Raw genomic sequence first — 19,416 nt, 5'->3', positions numbered from 1 at the left:
AATGTCAACACCACGCAAGGACAAAACCCACCGGAGGTATTGCACTGTCTGAAGCATTGTTTACTCAAACTGGACGCTGGAAGATACACTACAATATTTGCACAAAATCACATGTGTAACTGTAATAATTAGACGGGAACATTTCACTAAAAACTATAAAAGCTTCACTATCTTTGTGCCGGATGAGGTCAGTGGCCTGTGTTAATACAGTAGAGGGAAAAATATCGCCTTTGACGCTGTGTGACGCACAGTCAGTAGAAAGCACTCACTAGACTACAGTGAGCAAGAGCCAGGAGAGATTTTAGGGACTTCCAAAGAATGAGTCACAAAATATGGCGGTTATATAAAAGGAACTGATAAGAGTCTCAGTAAAAGTTGTGTCTTGAGTGTGGCCAAAACTTGCAGGGAATGTCACATTGTAGGAATATATATTTTTGATCCAGGCGTAAAAAGTTGAGATATAATATTTAAATTTCGACTAGAACGACCCGTCCTTAGAAAAGCATTAGTAAAAAAAATCTGCTACACTTAAAAACACATAAAATGATGTATTATTTTCCATTATTCTCCTCTCCGCAGAGCCACCTGAATCGCTGCGGCATTTCGAAAATAGCTCGGGGAGAAATTAGTGGAATGTCAAACAGCTGGAGTTCAATAAGGAAAACCTGTTTGTTCTGCGTGGCTTTCGGACCGTCTCTCCGCGGTCGGGACGCTGGGGAGGAGACCTTTACTCGGAGCAAGGACAGACGCTTTTATAGGTCACACTCCCTCCCACCGCGGCGCCTCCCCCCACCTCTGCCGCCGAGCAAGGTGAGGCCAAACGGACGGAGACGGAGAGTGCGCACACCAAGACCATTATTTCCCCGTAGGGTTTCCGCGGTGATAACACTGCGTCCGTGCCGTTAAAAGCATCTGTAGTTTTGCACAGGCTTCTCAGACTGTGTGCGACTCTCACTTCTGGTGCTGCTCAGGGTCAGGGGCTAGGACTGGTGAGGTGTCAAATCTAAAGACTGTGGATTGAGTTTGTCTCTCAGTTGTCCAGGAGTAGACGTTTCTAAAGTCATCAACTGGGTCTGTCTCCCTAATGCACTGGTCTCCTCAGATCATAGAACAGATGAGCCCGGAGAAGCCGCAAAACAAACTTTAAAAACCTCTAATACCATAGAGTGAGGATATAGAGTACAAAACTGTATAAAAACGCAGTTATGGCTTCAGTAACAGTGCTCATGACGTCTTCCTAAATAAATAATTCCTAATCTCTATGCAAATCAAGGGAGATTATCATATTCAGCCAGGGTTTGAATGAATAATCTCTATAATGCCACGTCAAACAGAGCTCTAATTCATTTATGTGCCACTTTATAGCCAAGCTTTTTTGTCATCTCAGCCATTTCTTTATTAAAAGATTGAGAAAAATGCTTCTCCAAAGGGCCACAAAGACTAAACCAGGATCAACAATAGGGTCAGTTTGGAAAATCATTACTAAAGTTGCTGAAGAAAGATTCCCTTCATTGAAAAATTTAAAACGAATGCAATCTTTTGGTTTCTATATCCCGACGGCTTGTTTTTTTAATGGGTGTGACATGAAGATGGGAAAAGCTAACTCTCTCAGCGTGAACCCGGGCTGATTCGGCCGTGTGCCGAGCGGAGCCGAGTGTTCCGACTTAAAAAACAACAGTAGGTAATTCCATTGATTAGTCCCTCCATTCTGCTTATGCTAATCACGAGTATTATTTTCCAGACGGCACACCAGGCGACAACCAGCAGGACTCTGTATCTGAGAAGTTATATCGGGACTCTTTGAAAAGGGAGATGTGTAGCACGACAGGTCTATTCGGGGGTACAGAGGAGGAAGCAGGGCGGGCTTTGCCTTTTTTGGGGGGAAATAATTTAGCCTTTGTTTTAGCCTACATTTCATACTTTGCGTTCGCATTGCATCATGAGTTTTTAAGGTTCTCATATAGTATTGAGGAGGAGGAGGAGGAGGACAGTTCCAAAGAAGAATCACCGATTAGTTTGGCTTTACCCAAATCAAAGGCTTCTTGAAAAAAGTGTCATAACAGCAACAAAAAATGAGGATGAAAACGCGACAAAAGAGTGTCAAAAACGTGCCGGAAAAGCAGCAATGACACAATAAAAGAAGCGACAAAAACATGACTACACAGTGATGAAAAACTACCAAAAAAGCCACACAAGAACGTCAAAAAAGCATAACGAAAATGGGATGAAAAACTGATGTAAACGTGACAAAAAAGTGTAAAAAAAAACAACGGAAAAAAAGATGAAAAAGCAACAAAAACAAGAGAAAAAAACCTATGAAAACACGACTTACAAGACTTAATTTTTTAAAATGTGCAGCGACATTGCGGCAAAAAAGATACAATCAGTTTTGTAGGTCTTAGCTTTCAAATGAGGCGTTACACTGGAGACTGTAATATCTAGTCTTTTGGATTTGGGTAAAACTGAACTGGAGAAAAGAAAAAAAACGGTTAAGAGGTTAGACAATAGCAGTGATTAGAAAGATTTATTGACATACATATTTTGGCGATCAGACCCTGACATCGATATACGGATTATAGTTAGTATAGATGGGTAGGTTAGATTTAGGGATGTCTTCCCCTGGACACTGGTGGAGGTATGGAAGACTTGTGAAGGATGTAGCAGTGAGAAGCCAAGGTCAGAAGACGGAAGATGTGGTGAAGGGGTGGAGGTGGGTCGCAGCACAGCTGGGAAGCTGATGAGTCATGAACATTGTAGCTTAAAGGCTGAGGGTGAGGTACTACCCTCGCAGACGCGATCATTAGCTGGAGGTGGGTGGTGCTGAAATTATAATCTTCCAAAGTTATTCATTACTTCATTATTGCCGCTATTTTGATCTGGTTAATTAATGGCTTCTGATTACTGGGCATTTCCACAATTAACAAAACCACCTCCAAGTCTAAACCCTTCTCTAACAAACTCAAACAAATTAATTGATTCAAACAACACACTAACATGGGCTTAAATGGATAATCCCTTTGGTTCTTTTTCAACAGAATGAATTGGTCCTTGCCCTCTGTCTATATTTAGGGCCATGTAACTGTACTTTTACTTGAGTGCAAGATTTCATACTCGTTCCACATCGGGAAAGAGTATGATTGGAGGAGAATTGCTTCTATTTTGTCTGTGGCTGTGCTGAAGTCTGGCAGCAGGGGAAGGTGTTAGCCCACACACAGGGCTCTCTCTCTCTCTCTCTCTCTCTTCTTCTCACAGCTCCCCAGAGAAACCTTCTGTTCTGCTGCGCCTCAGATCTTCATAATGTGCCCAAGCAACGTGTCATGAAGATGTTTCTGTCGGGACGAGCTTTTTAGCGCAATTTCATGCAGTTCTCCTCACACTTTATCATCCTGTCTCCCGCTTCCCTTTTGTATGTTAGGACAAATCAATCATCGACGTAGTTTACCCCTATCACTTTCTGTTCTCACTCACGAAAGCCCAGAAGGGACACACTGTTGTTCTTCGTCTAGCGTCTACCCAGTCAGTCTGTAAAACTGTTAATAATCCGTTCGGCAAAACCGCACAGCAAAGGAAACTGTGCTTTACGTTCATCGATGCCCGTTTTATGGAGTATCAATCGGTACTAAAAAATAGTATTCTATGAGAAAGAAATATGTTACAATGCTTTAGAGAGAGAGTGAAATTTTGAAGTAACCGATCAAAATTCTCCCTTCTTTAACCAGAAAGCCCTCTTAGTATGCAAAGTGAGGAGAGCAGGAACAGAATTTTCAAAAGTAAACGATCAAGCTCCTCCTCCTCCCCTCCTGATTGGACCTGACAGGCTGGTTCACAGGAAAAAGCTTGTCTCATTGGTCGACACTGAAGGATACTAGACTCTGATTAGCTGTTGAGATCCGGGAAGAAGGGACTTTACAAAAAAAATATTGCATACATATTATTACTTTACTTTACATCAAAATGCAAGACCAGGTAGACGATTTTGCACATTTTATAAAATTTGCAATACATTTAGACTTCCAGACTATCACTTTAACGACACTTGGTTTTCGATATTGACACTCAACGATACTTTTGCCAATAGCTATACACAAATGTTTGTCATCTAAAACCAGAAAACAGAACAATAATGTTGAGAATATCCTCAAATTTACAATGTTAAGAAATTGTGTCAAAAATGGAGAATAAAATGGATAAAAATTGAGGAAAAAATGGGGGAAATAGGGCAAATATTGGTAATAAAAGATGAGCCACAATTAGAAGGAAAAAAAGGGAAAATGAGGAAAAAAATGAGGAAAAAAAAAGGTGGGGAAAAATTTGGGGAAAAAATAAGCAAACATTGGGTGACTTTTTTATTTTTATTGGACAAAATAGGGAAAAGAAACCGTTTATTTGAGCTGAAACCAACCAAGTCACTTCCTTTAATGATGTCCCTGAACCAACAGCATCAAAACTTGGATCTAAAGATAGAAGATAGATTTTTTTCAGTACCTGCTTTCTTTTTTTTTTTATACCTTTAGTACCCAAACCTTTTTTCCGACACCATGCTGGTATTGTTTAACGGTACCCAGCCCTAGACCTTAGGCTGAGTTTCTGTAAAGCGATATGTGCCCTTACTTTTACCAAACGGCAGAAGAGGCAGTTAACCTGGCCCTGCTGTGAAACGGGAAACAGTTTCCTGCGAAAAGCTGCTTGCACAAGGAGCCGACTTTGCCCACATCCCCTTATTATACAGTATGTCACTTGTGCCTCTTGGCTAGGTCCCCCTTAGAAATGTCTCGAGGGACTTCCTGAAGGTAAAATAACCCCAACAACAACAACAGCAAAGTCAATTTAGCAAAATGTAGACATTCATTTTACCTTCACTCAACACGCTTTTCCATTTTGTTTCTCAGCCTTTTATATTGCGAGATTTTAAAGTCAAGTGGTTCTAACAATGCTTATGCAAATGCAACAGAATGACTGGTGAGCTGCACATCTCGCCGGGGCACCTCTTATTGCATTCATCATAATGCACACTGCCTACTGTATAATGTGCACTTCCCTGGCGATCAACCTTCCCCCACTTTTCCCATTGGACTGCTGATCCACACATTAACACTGACCCAACCTTGTGCTCCTACAGCCGTGTGTGTAAAGAAACGCAGCTTTCATTAAGGGCATAATTTATCCTCTCCTACATTACAGTAAATATGACTTTAACCCACAGAAACTTGGGAAAAATTCAAATCACAAACCGCTGCTGCAATGCTGTGAAAATATTACATGATCGAGATTGACCTCTACAACACACCTCCGACGAACCAGACAGTGAGTGAGCTATTTTGACAAGTCCATCATCGCACATTTGCCAAACCGGAGTGGGGGGGGGAAAAAAAGCACATCTTGGCAGCTGACATGTTGCTAGTTTACATACAGAGCCTGAAATTTGGGCGTTTTGAAGAATCCATTAGCCCGAGTGTCTAACTAGCAAACCGCCGGTACACAAGAGCGACCCCGGCCAAAAACCTTAGCCCACTTAGTGACCCGGTCCGCTGGTTGAACGGATGTTATTATTAAGAACCCTGACAGCGTTTCCACCAATTATAGAAAAGCAGCCAGCAGCGAGCGAGCCGGGCCAGCCAGTCACAATGCGGAGTGTGTGCTCATGAAGCGTGACACTGTTTCCACACACCAATTACAGTCAGACAGTGCTACAGCTGCGCGGTGGCTTGGCACTCAGCCACACTATAAGTACCAGTATCGATTGTCGGAGAGGCGCCCCAAAAGAATGAGGAGGGGGAGAGAGAGAGAGAGAGAGAGAGAGGGGGGTGCGGGATCCAAAACAAGAGCAATGCCACAAAAAGTTTGAGTTATCGCCGTGCATATACATATCTTACATCTATGGTTTTTCGGGGTGTTCAAACAGCAGGAGCAACACTAAATGCGTGCCAAAATAAATCTTTGCCAAAATATAATAAGTAAAAACATTGGGCCCGACAACAGCGCGGCTCAAGACAAACATGGTATCCTCCTTACAAACAACGGTGCCCCAGTGCTTTCACCGGTAACCTGAGGGCGTCGCTTAGGGAAAAAGGGGGTTGATTGAGGAACGATGTGCTGACTACAACGAGCGCTTTCTTTCCTCTACATTAACATCGGGCACAGCCTCGTGCATCTTATTAAAGAAGAATTAAGTAACTTGTTTACCTTAAAGGGGGGTATTATGCACCAGTCTATAGCACACCACAATGATGACCAAACCTTCTGTTGGTCTGTAAATGCAGTAAATTAGAATAACTGCCTTGTATAAAATTGCTCTCTCAAAATGGCTGTAGCGAATGTCTTGAAATAGGCCTCTGTCTCTTTAAGAACCTCTGACCCTTTCCGACACGCCCCCTCCACACGCTGTCTGGGGCATCAGTGGGGAGGGGGTTCTGCTGAGGAGCAGTGGTCGGTTACTCGGCTGGTGACGAAAGCTCGGAGGCGTCTCCAGGAGGTAGGGGCGTTCCTAGGAGGACTCAGGCAAACCTATCCCTAAAATGGCCGCCATCAGAGTTTTTACAGATTACTCAAAAATACGTGAATGTGCCAAGGCAGGTTTTTAATGAGGGAATGACATAATAACATGATGTAAAGCTTGAAAAAATCGATTTTGTATAATAACCCCCCTTTAATAAATCCTTTTCATAGTCCCTCTGGGGGTAATACAAGTGTTAATGGGATGTTTTGGGGGTCTTTCATCTCCCTCTGGTGGCTCTGGCTAGAAAACCACGCTTGCAACTTTCCCTGCACCGGGTCGGAGACGCAATACACACTAAGAGAATCATGAAAAAGAAGCTAACAGGCTAATGGGAAAAGCTAACTGCGGGCTAGCGCCACTTTAGCAGTATTTACAGCCAAGTTTGAGTGAAAAAAAATATCTCCATTGTGTAATTGGGTTGTGGCACAATGTACAATATCCCTCTCTCCCTTTGTCTTTTCCGTCAGCGCAGTATTTACTCTCACGGACAATTAATAAGTAAAAAAAAAACGCAACATGCTACAACACCTGCAGTGGCGCTTATGACCTCTAGGGGCATGAGTTACTTAGTGCTGCTTTAAGCGCTCGCAGGACAAACTACAAACAATTTCTCTCACTGTGAGTTAAAAACCGTCCAGCTTATGAATACACTGATGATCCCATCCCACTCTCGTGCCAGTATTAAAGAGCACAGGCCAAACTCCACGCCGCAGAAACGTGATCAAAACACCAGCACATGCACCCCCCCAGTAGCAGAGAATATTCCAGTCTAGTAAGACAGTCTGCAGGAGGTAAAGCTTGGAGAGGAACTACTGCTGTGCATGGGAGTCTGTCCAGCCCCCGACCAGCCCACTTCCTGAGCCAGGCATGAAGCTGAAGATGGCTGAAGATACTGAAGCCCACACTTGTCCACATTCTCATGCCCCTTCCACAAATCCCTCTTCACCGTTAAAGCCACATCATTCCTCACATTTGCATTTCACTCTTGTTTTGAGGATTTGGCAAAAGCTACCGGCAGTTATTGAACTAATGATAAACAATGACCCAAATGTTTTTTTTCCTGTTCATTCAATTCAACATAAAACATGGAGCCAATTCAAAGATATCAAACTGACCACAAAAAAGGTTCCATTTGGGGCCCACTTCATTTGGACAAGCTCGCCAAGCTCTTAAAAGGTTTTCGACAAACTGCATGTGTGCGCTCTTTCACTTAGTGGGAAAACATTGCACAGTTTTCAGCTCTACCAAAGCAAGTTATCGTGGATGCAAAACTATACAATGTTAAACGCATCATTCTGAACAGATCTTTGGCAAATAATTTGACACTAAAAGGAGCACACCTGTATCAAAGGCAGCAGACTTAATAGCATTAGTAACACAGTGAAACGCAATGCAAAACAAGCCCACACAGTATTTTTTTTTTCCACCACTCTTGCTTCAACAATGTACTTAAAAAAGCGCTGAGTGTGCTATCACACATAAAAAAAAAATGGCTCACAAAAAAAAATCCCTTCTTCTTACCCGTCTTTCTGCTGCACACATGAACAGAAAATGCCGTTTCTTCCCCCGCCGCATTGGGCGTGTTTCCTTTTTGATATGTGCTGCCTGACTAAGGGTTTGTAGTGGCAGTCTAAATTCAAAAGTGTTTGTGTTTAGAGGCAAAACAACACAGGGATGAAAGTGACAGGCCTCCCTCATTCTGGCTTTGTATATCCCCTTCTCCTGTCTCTTCTGATCCAGCTAATTATCACAGTTTGACAGTGTCAGCGAGGAGAAGCGCGCGGGGCGAGGTTGCGAGACAAGGCGGAGGAAAAATCGTTTCAGCCGCAATGAAAGGAGACAGGAGAAAGCTAGAAGGAGAGTTTTAAAGGCGGCTTTTACAGACAATTCACCTAATGAGGATGTATGGCTTTAAGTATCTGGACAGAACTTAGTGGGCTGATGTCTCCTCTATGAGCGAATAGGTTTGCCCTCTATTTTCTGTGCTATTAGGAAAGAGGGGGGGGGGGGGAGACAGGGATGTGGTACAGTTTTAACGATTTAGGGCATGCAGGGATAGTGATCAGCCAAAGGAAGAGACAAGTAAACACTTAGGATTGAACATATACACCTTGTAAAAAGGAAACAAAAATGGCAGATGAATCTATCGCCTTCTCCGAGGTCCCTTTAAAAGTGCCACTATAAAATTTATATATGATTGTGTAATAATAACTGTGCAATACTGAGTTTGAAAAAAGTCATGACAGTGCATGCAGAACACTGGGATATTGTGTCCTACCAATATGACTAATGGGACATTTTATATCTCAGTAAAGAATTGAGAGAAGATGAAGGAGGAGGAGGAGGAGTGCGCCAGAATCTTTGCTTTCCCCAAAGTGAAAAGAACAGATGGGCCTGCAGACAATCGAAGATCATAAACCAGTCACAGCTGTCCTCACTGCTAATATTGACTTCCCAAAGATATTTTTAGATGACAAGTGAAAAATAACGCTCCCTCCACAGTAAGCGTGTTTCTCGCTATAATACAGCGCTGTGTAATTCTATGTTTACAACTATCCGTACGCGGCGTGGCTTTACAACTACACAGCTGCAGCCGCTATTATTCAAAATGTCACCGTGAAACTTTTAAAAGTTCCTGAGTAGCCGAACAAAACAATCCACATTAATATGTATAACGCATCGCAGCTGTGCTTTTGGTGTATTCTGAAAAGACTGCTCTACTGTAGAACAGGGTGAGCACAGAGTCAAGACGCGTGTCACCTGTTTGAGTCACCTTCCAAAGAAATAAAAACGCAAAGACAAATACCGATAATAATAATGAATTGGTCTTGGGAGTGCCTTACAATTTTCACTCATAATTCACTCTCAAGACTGAGTGGTGTTAAGCTTTCACTTGTGTTGTGCTTTACAGGTTTTTTCTGGTGTTGACCAATGGCCGCGATGCTAGGAGCCGACTTTGCTGTAGTACCTCCATATATGGGCATCAAAACAAGCTAGTTTCCCATTAGATAGCATTGCACTATACACACGTTTTACTGTAAAGCCTAGTTTGTAATTTTTCTTTAACTTTCTACAGCTAGATATTGCTCCTGTGATATCGCTGGGTTAGTTACAATGAAAGAAACCAGGCTGTTTTTTGTAAGGTACATTTTACAGTAGAAATCTCGTATACTAATGAGGGCCGGACATTGATTGAAAGGCTGATGCCATTAGAGCTAACGGCGTGGGCGTGGTTACGATCGAACTACGTGCCCTGCGAGGGCCTAGTCAGGGCCTACGGTGAAGATCCCGCCCTTATGCCCTTTTCAGGAACAGGGTAGGAGGAGTCTGTAATTCAGGATTTCCCTTTCGAACGTGGTCATTATGGTAAACAGGGAAGAGTGAGGAGACCGAGACTATTATTTATTTTGCCTATGGGGTAGACTGACGGAAAGGAGACTGCCAATCTGTGCCATCTCTTACCGACACATTCACACACTAAGATGGAAAGGTGGGTAAAGTTCCTTGCCCAAAGACATAACAATGGCATGCACTGGTTATTCCCTGAGCCACTGTCCCCACCAGCCTTGGGTGAATACATTCGCTGTGGTTTTAGTGTGTTCTTTCAGAGATACCGCAGTGACCCGCAGCAAATTCAATACACGAGCTTCACAGTGTTAAATGATCAAATTCTTGCTTTAAAATAAGACTCTGCCGCGTTGAATCATTAAGTCCGAATGAACAGGGATAGAAATAACAGCGAGCAGCAGCATTATGGCGAGCTCATGTGCGTCAGACACTGAATGCAAGACCTATAATTTAAGGGTTCTTCTTCAAACCGCATCGGCGCTGACGACTAATGCACTTTGTACTTACAGCCAACAGTATCTGCAGCGAGGAATGGGCCACTTCTATGAACTGGAAGTCCAGCAGACAGCCTGATATAGAGATGTAGCGGTGGTCCTCGGGCGCCCAGGAAGGAGGCGGGGTGATGGGCGTCACCTTGCACCCGGGCCCGTTCTCCATCCACCAGGAGCGATGCATGGACAGGTTGAATGTCAGCACGAGGTCAGAGTCCTGCAAGACATGGAGCGGGGATATTAGCGGCTGAATCGCACCAGTGGACAAAGGGTGGCACAAGAAGAGGGGAGCCCGGCCAAAAGTCAAAACCAATTTCCAACAAGTTTTAATTAAATCTGAACCATGTGTCATAACTGAGTCCCGCCGTTAGACAGGGGGCGAAGGGAGGAGGGGGGGCTGGAGCTAAAAATACTCCACAGATTCATAATTTTAATGATCCGGGATAAGTCTGATTAGATCTTAATCAAAGCATGAAAGGGTTGCAAGATAGAGGATGTGCGAATGGAGAAGCTGCGAGGATTTGTAAAAGGCAGCGTGCAGTATGTTGGGAGTTTAAAGACATACGGCGAAACGTTTCACTCAACAAAAGAGAGAAATACAAAAAAGAAATACATACAAGCATCAATTTCACTACAATGTTTTTATTTGTGGAAAATACCTAAAAATGAGAGCTCGTATCTTCACAGTCTTGACAAGGGCTGGGTACTTTTTTTTCAGTCAGTACTTAATCAGTACTTTAACGTTACTTTGTTAACGGTACTGGTTCCTGAACGATATGACCCATAAAACAGAACAACAATGGTCATTTGTTTTATTTTATGTTCTTTTATCACGTATTTTTGAGCTGAAACAATCATGTAACATTGTTAAGTGCTGTCTCTGGAGCCAACAGGCATCAAAACATGATACAAGCAGAACCGTAATCATTTTTTAAATACCATACTTCTATTGTTATACGGTAGACAGTCCTAGTCTTGGAACGGGACACCACCTCTCCATGGAGACACGGCTTCTGCCAAAATTGAGGTTTACCACTTTATTCCATTTCCCAAATGCATGATTGCAATAACCGACTGCAGCTACAGTACTGTCGGTGTCGAGTGGAACTTTAGGTGCATGTTTTGTATTACAGCAGTTTAGTCGCTCTTCTGACATAGCAAGAGGTGCTTTAATGTGATGTCGCTCAACTAAATGTACTCTTTGTGCCCGATCCAAGCAATGTGGGCAAAAGACTCAATGTTAAAATAGTTCGTACACTGTCTTTACACTTGCAGTCTGTAGTATGTTGTTGCAATCATTAGCCTTTATGGTAAAAAGCAATAGCAGGTTTTGGAAAGAGAATTTATTCCAGTAAGGAGTATTATGCTTCTGGTTGAAAACTGCTGAACCGATAACACACTACACAATTAGCAGAAATACGGAATGAGATTTGAGTTTTTTTATGTAGCGTTGTGAGAGTGTGCGGCCCTGACCACTGCAGGTGCAATGCAGTGAGTTTGGGGAGTCCTTCCTCTGAAATGCCCCTTCTCTCCCTCTCCCTCTCTCTCTGTGGGTCTCTTTTTCCCCTCTCTTATGATACTCGCCTTGGTGTAAATAATGCACATATTAACGGCTCCACTTAGCAAGGACGCGCATAGATCATCGGAGAGACAGTTGGGCTAATGACACTCCCCCAACCACACTCGTACAGCTCCCAGGCGCACGCACTCTCACACACACAAGGACTTACTGGGGTGTGGAAATGCTGTAATGTACTTGACCAAAGAATGTACAGTGCACAACTTTGGTGTGAGATGTACTGACTTTGTTAATGGTCATGTGTGAAAGATTGTGTAGTTTTCCGTCTAAACATAATGGCAGATAAGTGTATGACCCTGCAAATTGCCGTTATCATTACAGTATTAGGGCCTCCATCTGATTGAGATGTCGCACTACTTTTAAAGGGATGTTTCAGGATTTTTGACATAGGGCCTCATTCCCTAGTTATCAAGAGTGTTGTTGATTTCTGGAGATTTTTTTTTGTTTTTTTAAATTCATGTAGTCCTTATATTTGAAGAGTTTAGTGGTGCTAGGCTAGTGCTAGGCTAGTGCATGTCTATGGTAACTAGTAGCCTGCATTGAAAACAGTGCACAATCACTTAAAACACCAGATTACCCCCATATAAATCTGTAATTTTTGAAATTATTATATATAATAACCATTTTGCATTTAAAGGAACTTATATTTGAGCGCATCAGCTTCCTGGTTGTAAGATACGCAGCGGCGGAGTGATCTGCTTGGTTACCGGATCTACAGTAGTTTGTTTACCTGCGGCCACGTTACTACACGTGGAATTCATAAAGGAGCTTTCTACAAGTCAGATATGGCAACGCTTGGGAGGACTACCCCATGATTTTAATACAGGCTACTAGTTACCATAGACATGCACTAGCCTAGCACTAGCCTAGCATCATCGCGTTTTTGTCACTCCTTTGTGGCTTTTATGTTGCTTTTTCATCCCTCTTTACTGTAGTCATGTTTTTGTCGCTTTTTATCGTGTTATTGGGGGGGGAAAAAGCCACAAACAAGTGACGAAAATGAAAAAAAAAAAAAAAAACAACTCAAAAAAGGTGACAAAAATGCGATGAAAAACAGTTCACGTTCCTGGTACCATTGCTTGGATTGGGCACAAAGACTACATTTAGTTTAGTTTTTCTTTGCCTTAGAAAGTGATACCGTTAATGTTTTGGAAATGGAATAAAGTGGTAAACCTCAATTCAAGAGAGAATATCGCAAAGGAATGATCTGTATACAGCAGCCAAACTGAACATCTGACAGTTCAAGTTCAAGTTGAATGGTTTTGTATGGCCCGATATCACAACAGAAGTCGCCTCACAGTGAACAAAGAATGCAGTATAGTCACATAAAACCAATTTCTGTCCAGAAAAATTGAAACGTTGCCTTTCTTTGTACTTTATTTACGGGGAAAAGGGGAGGCACATCAAACACCCTTTTCTAAAAACCAGCAGGCACGCGGCTAGGCTAAGAAAGGTGATGTTACCACTCTGACTACCTGAGTTTTTGAGCTCTATGCTTTTCCTTTTGCTTGGACCTGAAATTATTTGTTAAAACACCGAAGCAACACAGGGACAAAAAAGGAAAAAAAAGAAACTATAGTGGCGGCAATAAACCTGCGAGTCTCCTGCCAGCTGAAATTGACGTTTTTGTCAATAGAGTCTGGTGGCTTTGAAGAGCGCTTCAGGGCTCCAATTCCCAGTTGGAGAAGACTGTTTGATGGCAAAGTAAAGCTGTGAAAATTTTCTCAATATAGCCTTTCTCAAATTGATGTTTTTGAGAAGATGTTTTGCTCCCGGCACCGTTCGCACAAGACGCATAGCACCTGTGTATGAGTTTTCCCTCTATGTCAATGATTGCGCTCAGATGCGATTTAGTAATTACCTGCCTGGCCTTACACAAGATGTCAACGGCTTTTGGCATTTGCGGCGCTTATAAAGACGATTTCTTTCTTCCTGTTTTCTAACCAGGCACATCCCATTTCCCATTGACGTCGCTGAAGTCTTATATTGTTGCAATTTGTAGAAAAACTAATTGCTAATGGTTTTTGGTATTAATATTGCAGTGATATTGTTATCCCAATATTCAGGACAGTTATTGCAGCATCTAAATGCACTTATACACTCGAGGCTATGAGGTTTTTAAAGAATCTATAGTGCTATAAAGCCATAAAAGTCGGTGTAAAGTAAAGAAGCCACATATCGCTGCGCCTTTAGCAAGGTTTAGCGTGACTTATTACGGCTAAGAACACAAGAGGCGGATCCTTGAACAGCCTACACATCCACATTATTGTCGGGCTGTTACAATAAGTACGCTGGTGTCTAAACTTTTTTTCAGGTACATAATCACAGACAAAGTATTCATCATTTAGTCGAACCATTCAGCGTCTCTTTACAGATCTCTCTGTTGCTTTTACTCACACTTACGGCGTCTTTCCACTGAACACAGCTCTACCGCGTGCGCCACGATCTGTGTACTCTTGTCACGAATCGACTCTACCCATTACACGCTTATGTTTCCACTACACGACTAGTCTCGCCAACCAGACTCCACTTCTTTACAGAAGAGGGTCTGGCAACACTCCATTGCGCGCTTTCAAAGGAAGGGACGCAGCGATATGGAGCCTACCGACCAATCAGAGCAGCTCCCTGAACGTCACGTTGTTGCGCCTTTGTTTTGTAGTTTTTCAACACAAGCAACCACTTCACGTAATGCTCCGGTATGCTTGTATTCTTAAGTTTTTCTGGCATAAACAACAGAAGTCATTTCCTGAACTCCGTGTGGCAGGAGCGCCATTGTTCATGTCCGAATGATACAACTTTCTTGTCGCTGTTTCTGTCGTCATATCCGCTATGTTCTCATTGGCTGCTATGCGCTTCGGTTGTCCCACATTAGTCCCGCCTCCAGCAGTAGCTTTTCTACGACAGGGTCGCCAGACTAGTCTCCTGTTTATTAATTAATAAACATCAGAGATTAGTCTGGATGCCAGGCTACTACACGACACAACCGCAGGTGTTGAGGGCGGCGCCTTTACAGACGTGCACGCTTTACAGAACGTCATTGAAAGTTTCGAAAAGCCACGATGAGAACTATTGTGGACAAATGCTGCCTTCTGCTGGGGGTTATGGAATCATTCAGAGGTGCCAAGGCTAGTACTAGAGGAAATAAGCAGCTAAAATACAAACTATGAAGGTAAGCGACATGCAAATGTTATGCTAACACCAGCTAAAGTTGCGCTAAAGTTGGCTCGCTGTTTTGCTTATTTATTTTTAGTACAATTTTGCATGCTTTTTTTATACAGCGTATGAACGCCATATGCACATTGTGTTCTGCGTCCTGATTGGCTAGTAGCAGAGTGAGCCCTCGTCTCGCTGCAGTGTGCAGAGAGGATCTCTGTGGACCGTCAACACATCAGCTCACACCACAGAGTCACAGCAGCACAGGCCGGGCATGAGTGGGTCCGACTCCACGTTTACTTTCTCTGCACATTTACGCGGGAATAAACACTGTTAGCATGTGGCGCTCACCTCAGCTAAATACTCGCCTTCTGAAGCCTGAAATTGCTATGATAAAAAGCGCAGTGGAGACGAGTGCAGCTCACGATGTTTTCAATCCCCACGTTTGTAATGTGAATCTAAAAATCTTGTTAGACAAAAAACCCCACAGTGAACACCAGGCATAAGGGAGAACACATGTGAGATAAGTTTATGAAGTGTGTGATGAGGGATTTTACAGCCTGAAAACAAATATCTGTTACAATAAACCTGACTACTTCGCGGATTTCGTTTATTGCGGGTTATTTTTAGAACGTAACCCCCACGATAAACGAGGGAACACTGTATTGGCAGAATCCCCTTTTAGAACAGTGGTATGATGTTGTGAAATATTAAATCCACATGACCTATGTTAATAGTGAGGGCTGTCCTCCTGCCGAAATGTATACCTGGTTAGACGAGTTTGGCCCTGGCCTCGGCAGTTGAAAGTGTCCGCCAGTGGAAAAACCCCTTTATTGGCCTGGCACTCCTTGTACGAGCTACACAGGCCGCGAGTATTGGCCAGGATTCAAAATAATAATTAAAAAAGGCATCAGAACAACCCTACATTGTTTTCTCTAATTTCTTTCCTTTAGCTGTTTGTAAAAACTCCTCCTCTGCCGCGCCCTTGCCCTCTCTCTCTCTATTATGGTGTAATGACTAAATGCTTAATTTGCTCCGAGCCCTGATAATTTGCCATCTTCCTTTTGCTGTTAAATCTCTGGAAAATTCTGCTCGTCTGTCAACGCCCTGCCCCAAAAGAACTCACTTTTTTCTTTTTTTTTATTCATCTCATTCTCAATTCTCTTTCTCTCCAATATTTTCAGACAATCATTCTTTTGCAAGTGTTTCTATCTTTAAGCGCTTGAAAAAGCACAACACAAAAGTAATTATAAGTGGAACACCCATCTTCCGTGGCTTTATTAAAAGGTACTTAACATAAAGGTCAATCTGCTAGCGTGCACCGCCACTTGTGGATTATTGGGACTAAATAGGTTGAGACTTCATTAAATTTCAAAAAAAAAAAAAAGAAAAAAAAAAAGCAGTGGTGGGAGTAGCACAGGGAATATTTCGCTTGATCTTACACTATTCCTGCCACACTCCAGGGTAGTGCGCTGTAAGTGGGTCAGCGTGACATATGATGTGGATTCACAAATGAAAACTTACATCTCTCCAAGACCAACGCGAAAGACTCTTATTTTTGCACATTTAAGTAGGTCAATTGCACATAGTTTCGGAGATAATGCCGAGCTCACACACGTGCACACAAACGCCATGCCTTTTTTCCCCCATAATAAACTGAATTGAATTTCTTTGGTTTGTGTTATATTATCATTATAAATAGAAACAAAGCCACGTGCATGTTATGCCTCAAGTTAACTTTCGGTCTCATCTCGTCATCTCATCATCTTGTCATTTTTCCCCCTTCACTTTCCCACGGCCCAACATGAGTCATTAAAGCAAATCAGTCAGTTCCATGTGACTGACTCCAAAGTCCATGACAATTATAAACTTCAAGCAGTACTAAGTAACTTGTTTATCTAACTTACCTCTGGGGGTTATACAAGTGTTAATGTGATGACCCTTCCTTGCCACTGGGTAGGAGTCACCAATACACACTAATGGAATCACAAAGAAGAAACTAACAGGCTAACGGGCACAGCTAACTGCGGGCTAGCACCACTTAAACAATATTCACAGCCAAGTTTGGGTAAAAAAATATATCTCCATTGTGTAATTGGATGAACAATATCCCTCTCTCCCTTTGTCTTTTCTGTCAGTGTAGTATTTACTCTCACGGACGATTAATGAGTAAAAAAGTGCAACATGCTACGACACCTGCAGTGGCGCTTATGGCCTCTAGGGGCATGAGTTACTTAGTACTGCTTTATCTTTGTAGACTGTTCTTTACCAAACATTAGCCAATAACTAATAACACATTGCACATATTTTTCTTTGTGAAATACTGTCTTGAGTGAGTATGTTTGTGTCTTAATTTCAATGCTGAAAGAAAGTCAACAAATTAAGGCATCTAAACAAAAGGGCAAAATAGTTATTCCAGTGAGACAATATCCACTAAATGAAGATGTGTTGATGTCAAAAGACTGGAATAATGTGTCAAAATGCGGTTGGTCTAGGAGTCTGATATCGTCAGTGCATTGAAGAAACATTACTCTCTCTAACTCTTACACATTTCAGCAGATTGATTTTAGATAAAAACACAGTGATTATCCACAGCTCACCCAAACATACATTTCAGTGTATGTAGATTGCTTATCAAGCAGTGTAGAATTGCAGAACGCCTTGGAGGACCTGACCTTTATCAAAACATTGTTCATTCCACAGGGGTCAGATCTTCTAGCACAGAATAATTTGTTTCTTCGATCATTTGATGCTAAAATAAACTATGTCTGTGCCTTATTACTGTATCTCCACACAGCTCAATTTGACTTCTGCGCGACTCCATGTAAAACTGGCTGTCCTCTGAAGAAGACATGTTTCATAACGTCTGAAGAAGAAAGCCAAACTGGACAGTCTGATTGTGTGGAGCTCTATTGCTGTCAGTGCATTGGGAGAAATCGTCCAAACTGAAGAAGGCCTTACTTGAACTGACCAAAACTTGCTCTGTTTAAGACTAAAACTGGGGTGGTCATTAAAACTGGCTCAGGGCTATAGCGCAGTACTGTCCATGTCTGTCAGAGAACTAAATATAAAGTCATACCACAGAAAAGAATCCCGAGTATAAAAAAAAAAATATGGTAATACATCACTGTGGGGGGAAAAATAAGACTCAAGCTGAGAGACAGATTGAGGTGTGAATCAGACTTGGGGAAAATAGAAAATGCTACACATTGTAACAAAAATAACAAGATTCAACACGTATTTTGGACAAAAACAAGCCAAGCTATCACACATCTGTCCATGCTGAACTTTCAACAAATGCCTTCAGGGAAATTCAATGTCAACTATTGTCATCGGCAGTTCATTCTTCAGTCTGCCTATTTCACTGTATTAAATATTACAAGCGCCATTTGGAATCCATACAAACATCCGAAGACTTTGACGAGCAACAGCGGCAAAACAATACAGTGCAGTATTCAGATTTCGGGCCAGCAAACTTTTAAAAGTGACTTTGAAATCGCCGGCCTCATGTGTCAATGTCTAAGTATTGATGTTCTCCTTATGAGGTTTGGCTCCACACCATTGTTCTTCTGTCAGGCACAAAATTGAATGCTCCCCCATGTAAACTTCAAACAATAGACTAATAATGGCTTTTTGGATTCGGGGTGCCATTTTAAATTTGGCCATTATTTAGAAACCTGTGGCTTTGTCGAGGGTTACAAAGAGCTTTGTGTACAGTACAAAGGAAATGGGACAAAAAGGGAGTTATGACACTCGACTATACTTGTTGTTCCGACAAATTTAGCTAATAAATGTAAGAATATAAAAAACATGCCCACCAGAATTATTATTATCTTCCAAGACCCACATTCTTTTGTCTCAGATTTGCTTTGAAATTCACATTTGGTCCGTGTTGTTTCACGCCAGACGCCATTCTTGACTCATGCCCTTCATTTCCTGCAGTTTGGAATGGGCAATGCAAATGCACGAACAAGACTCCACTTGGCGTTTGAAAGCTAAAGCTGACACGTCCTGCAGGGTCTTCTGCAGATGGTGCGATCATACAGTAGTGGTATTGATGTATTGATTTCACATACACAAGCTTTCAGTGTAACTTTAAACGCCCCACGGTGATGAAGTCATATCTCGAGCAGACCATATCATTGCCCTTATGTAAAGCCACACTGTGTAACATTTCACCCAGTATATAGGACGAACATGCAAGTATTTAAGTCGCAATGGCGGTCTTCAAAGAAATTGCCCGAACGAAAAAAATAAAAGGAAAATCGTGAAACCGCTGTGGCATTGTTTCAATAAGATTCTGCAATGTCAAAATCCAGTGTTGCTTTAATTTTCACCAAGATCTTGCA

At 42.2% G+C, this 19,416-nt stretch overlaps 1 protein-coding gene across 2 annotated transcripts in view; it reads right to left on the bottom strand.

Annotated features, from left to right (window-relative positions):
* nkain2 (sodium/potassium transporting ATPase interacting 2) overlaps positions 1-19,416 on the bottom strand; it is a gene marked incomplete at its 3' end in the record, with an annotated part of 174,267 nt that overhangs the window by 41,811 nt on the left and 113,040 nt on the right. For both annotated transcript variants that reach the window (XM_079571850.1, XM_079571851.1), the window contains exon 4: positions 10,352-10,552. In XM_079571850.1, coding sequence (XP_079427976.1) covers positions 10,352-10,552 — 201 coding nt within the window. The remainder of the gene's footprint in view (positions 1-10,351; positions 10,553-19,416) is intronic.

This window comes from Gobius niger (assembly GCF_951799975.1).
Source record: "Gobius niger genome assembly, chromosome: 15".
Taxonomy (NCBI): Eukaryota; Metazoa; Chordata; class Actinopteri; order Gobiiformes; family Gobiidae; genus Gobius; species Gobius niger.
This window is presented reverse-complemented; position numbering and strand designations above follow the sequence as displayed.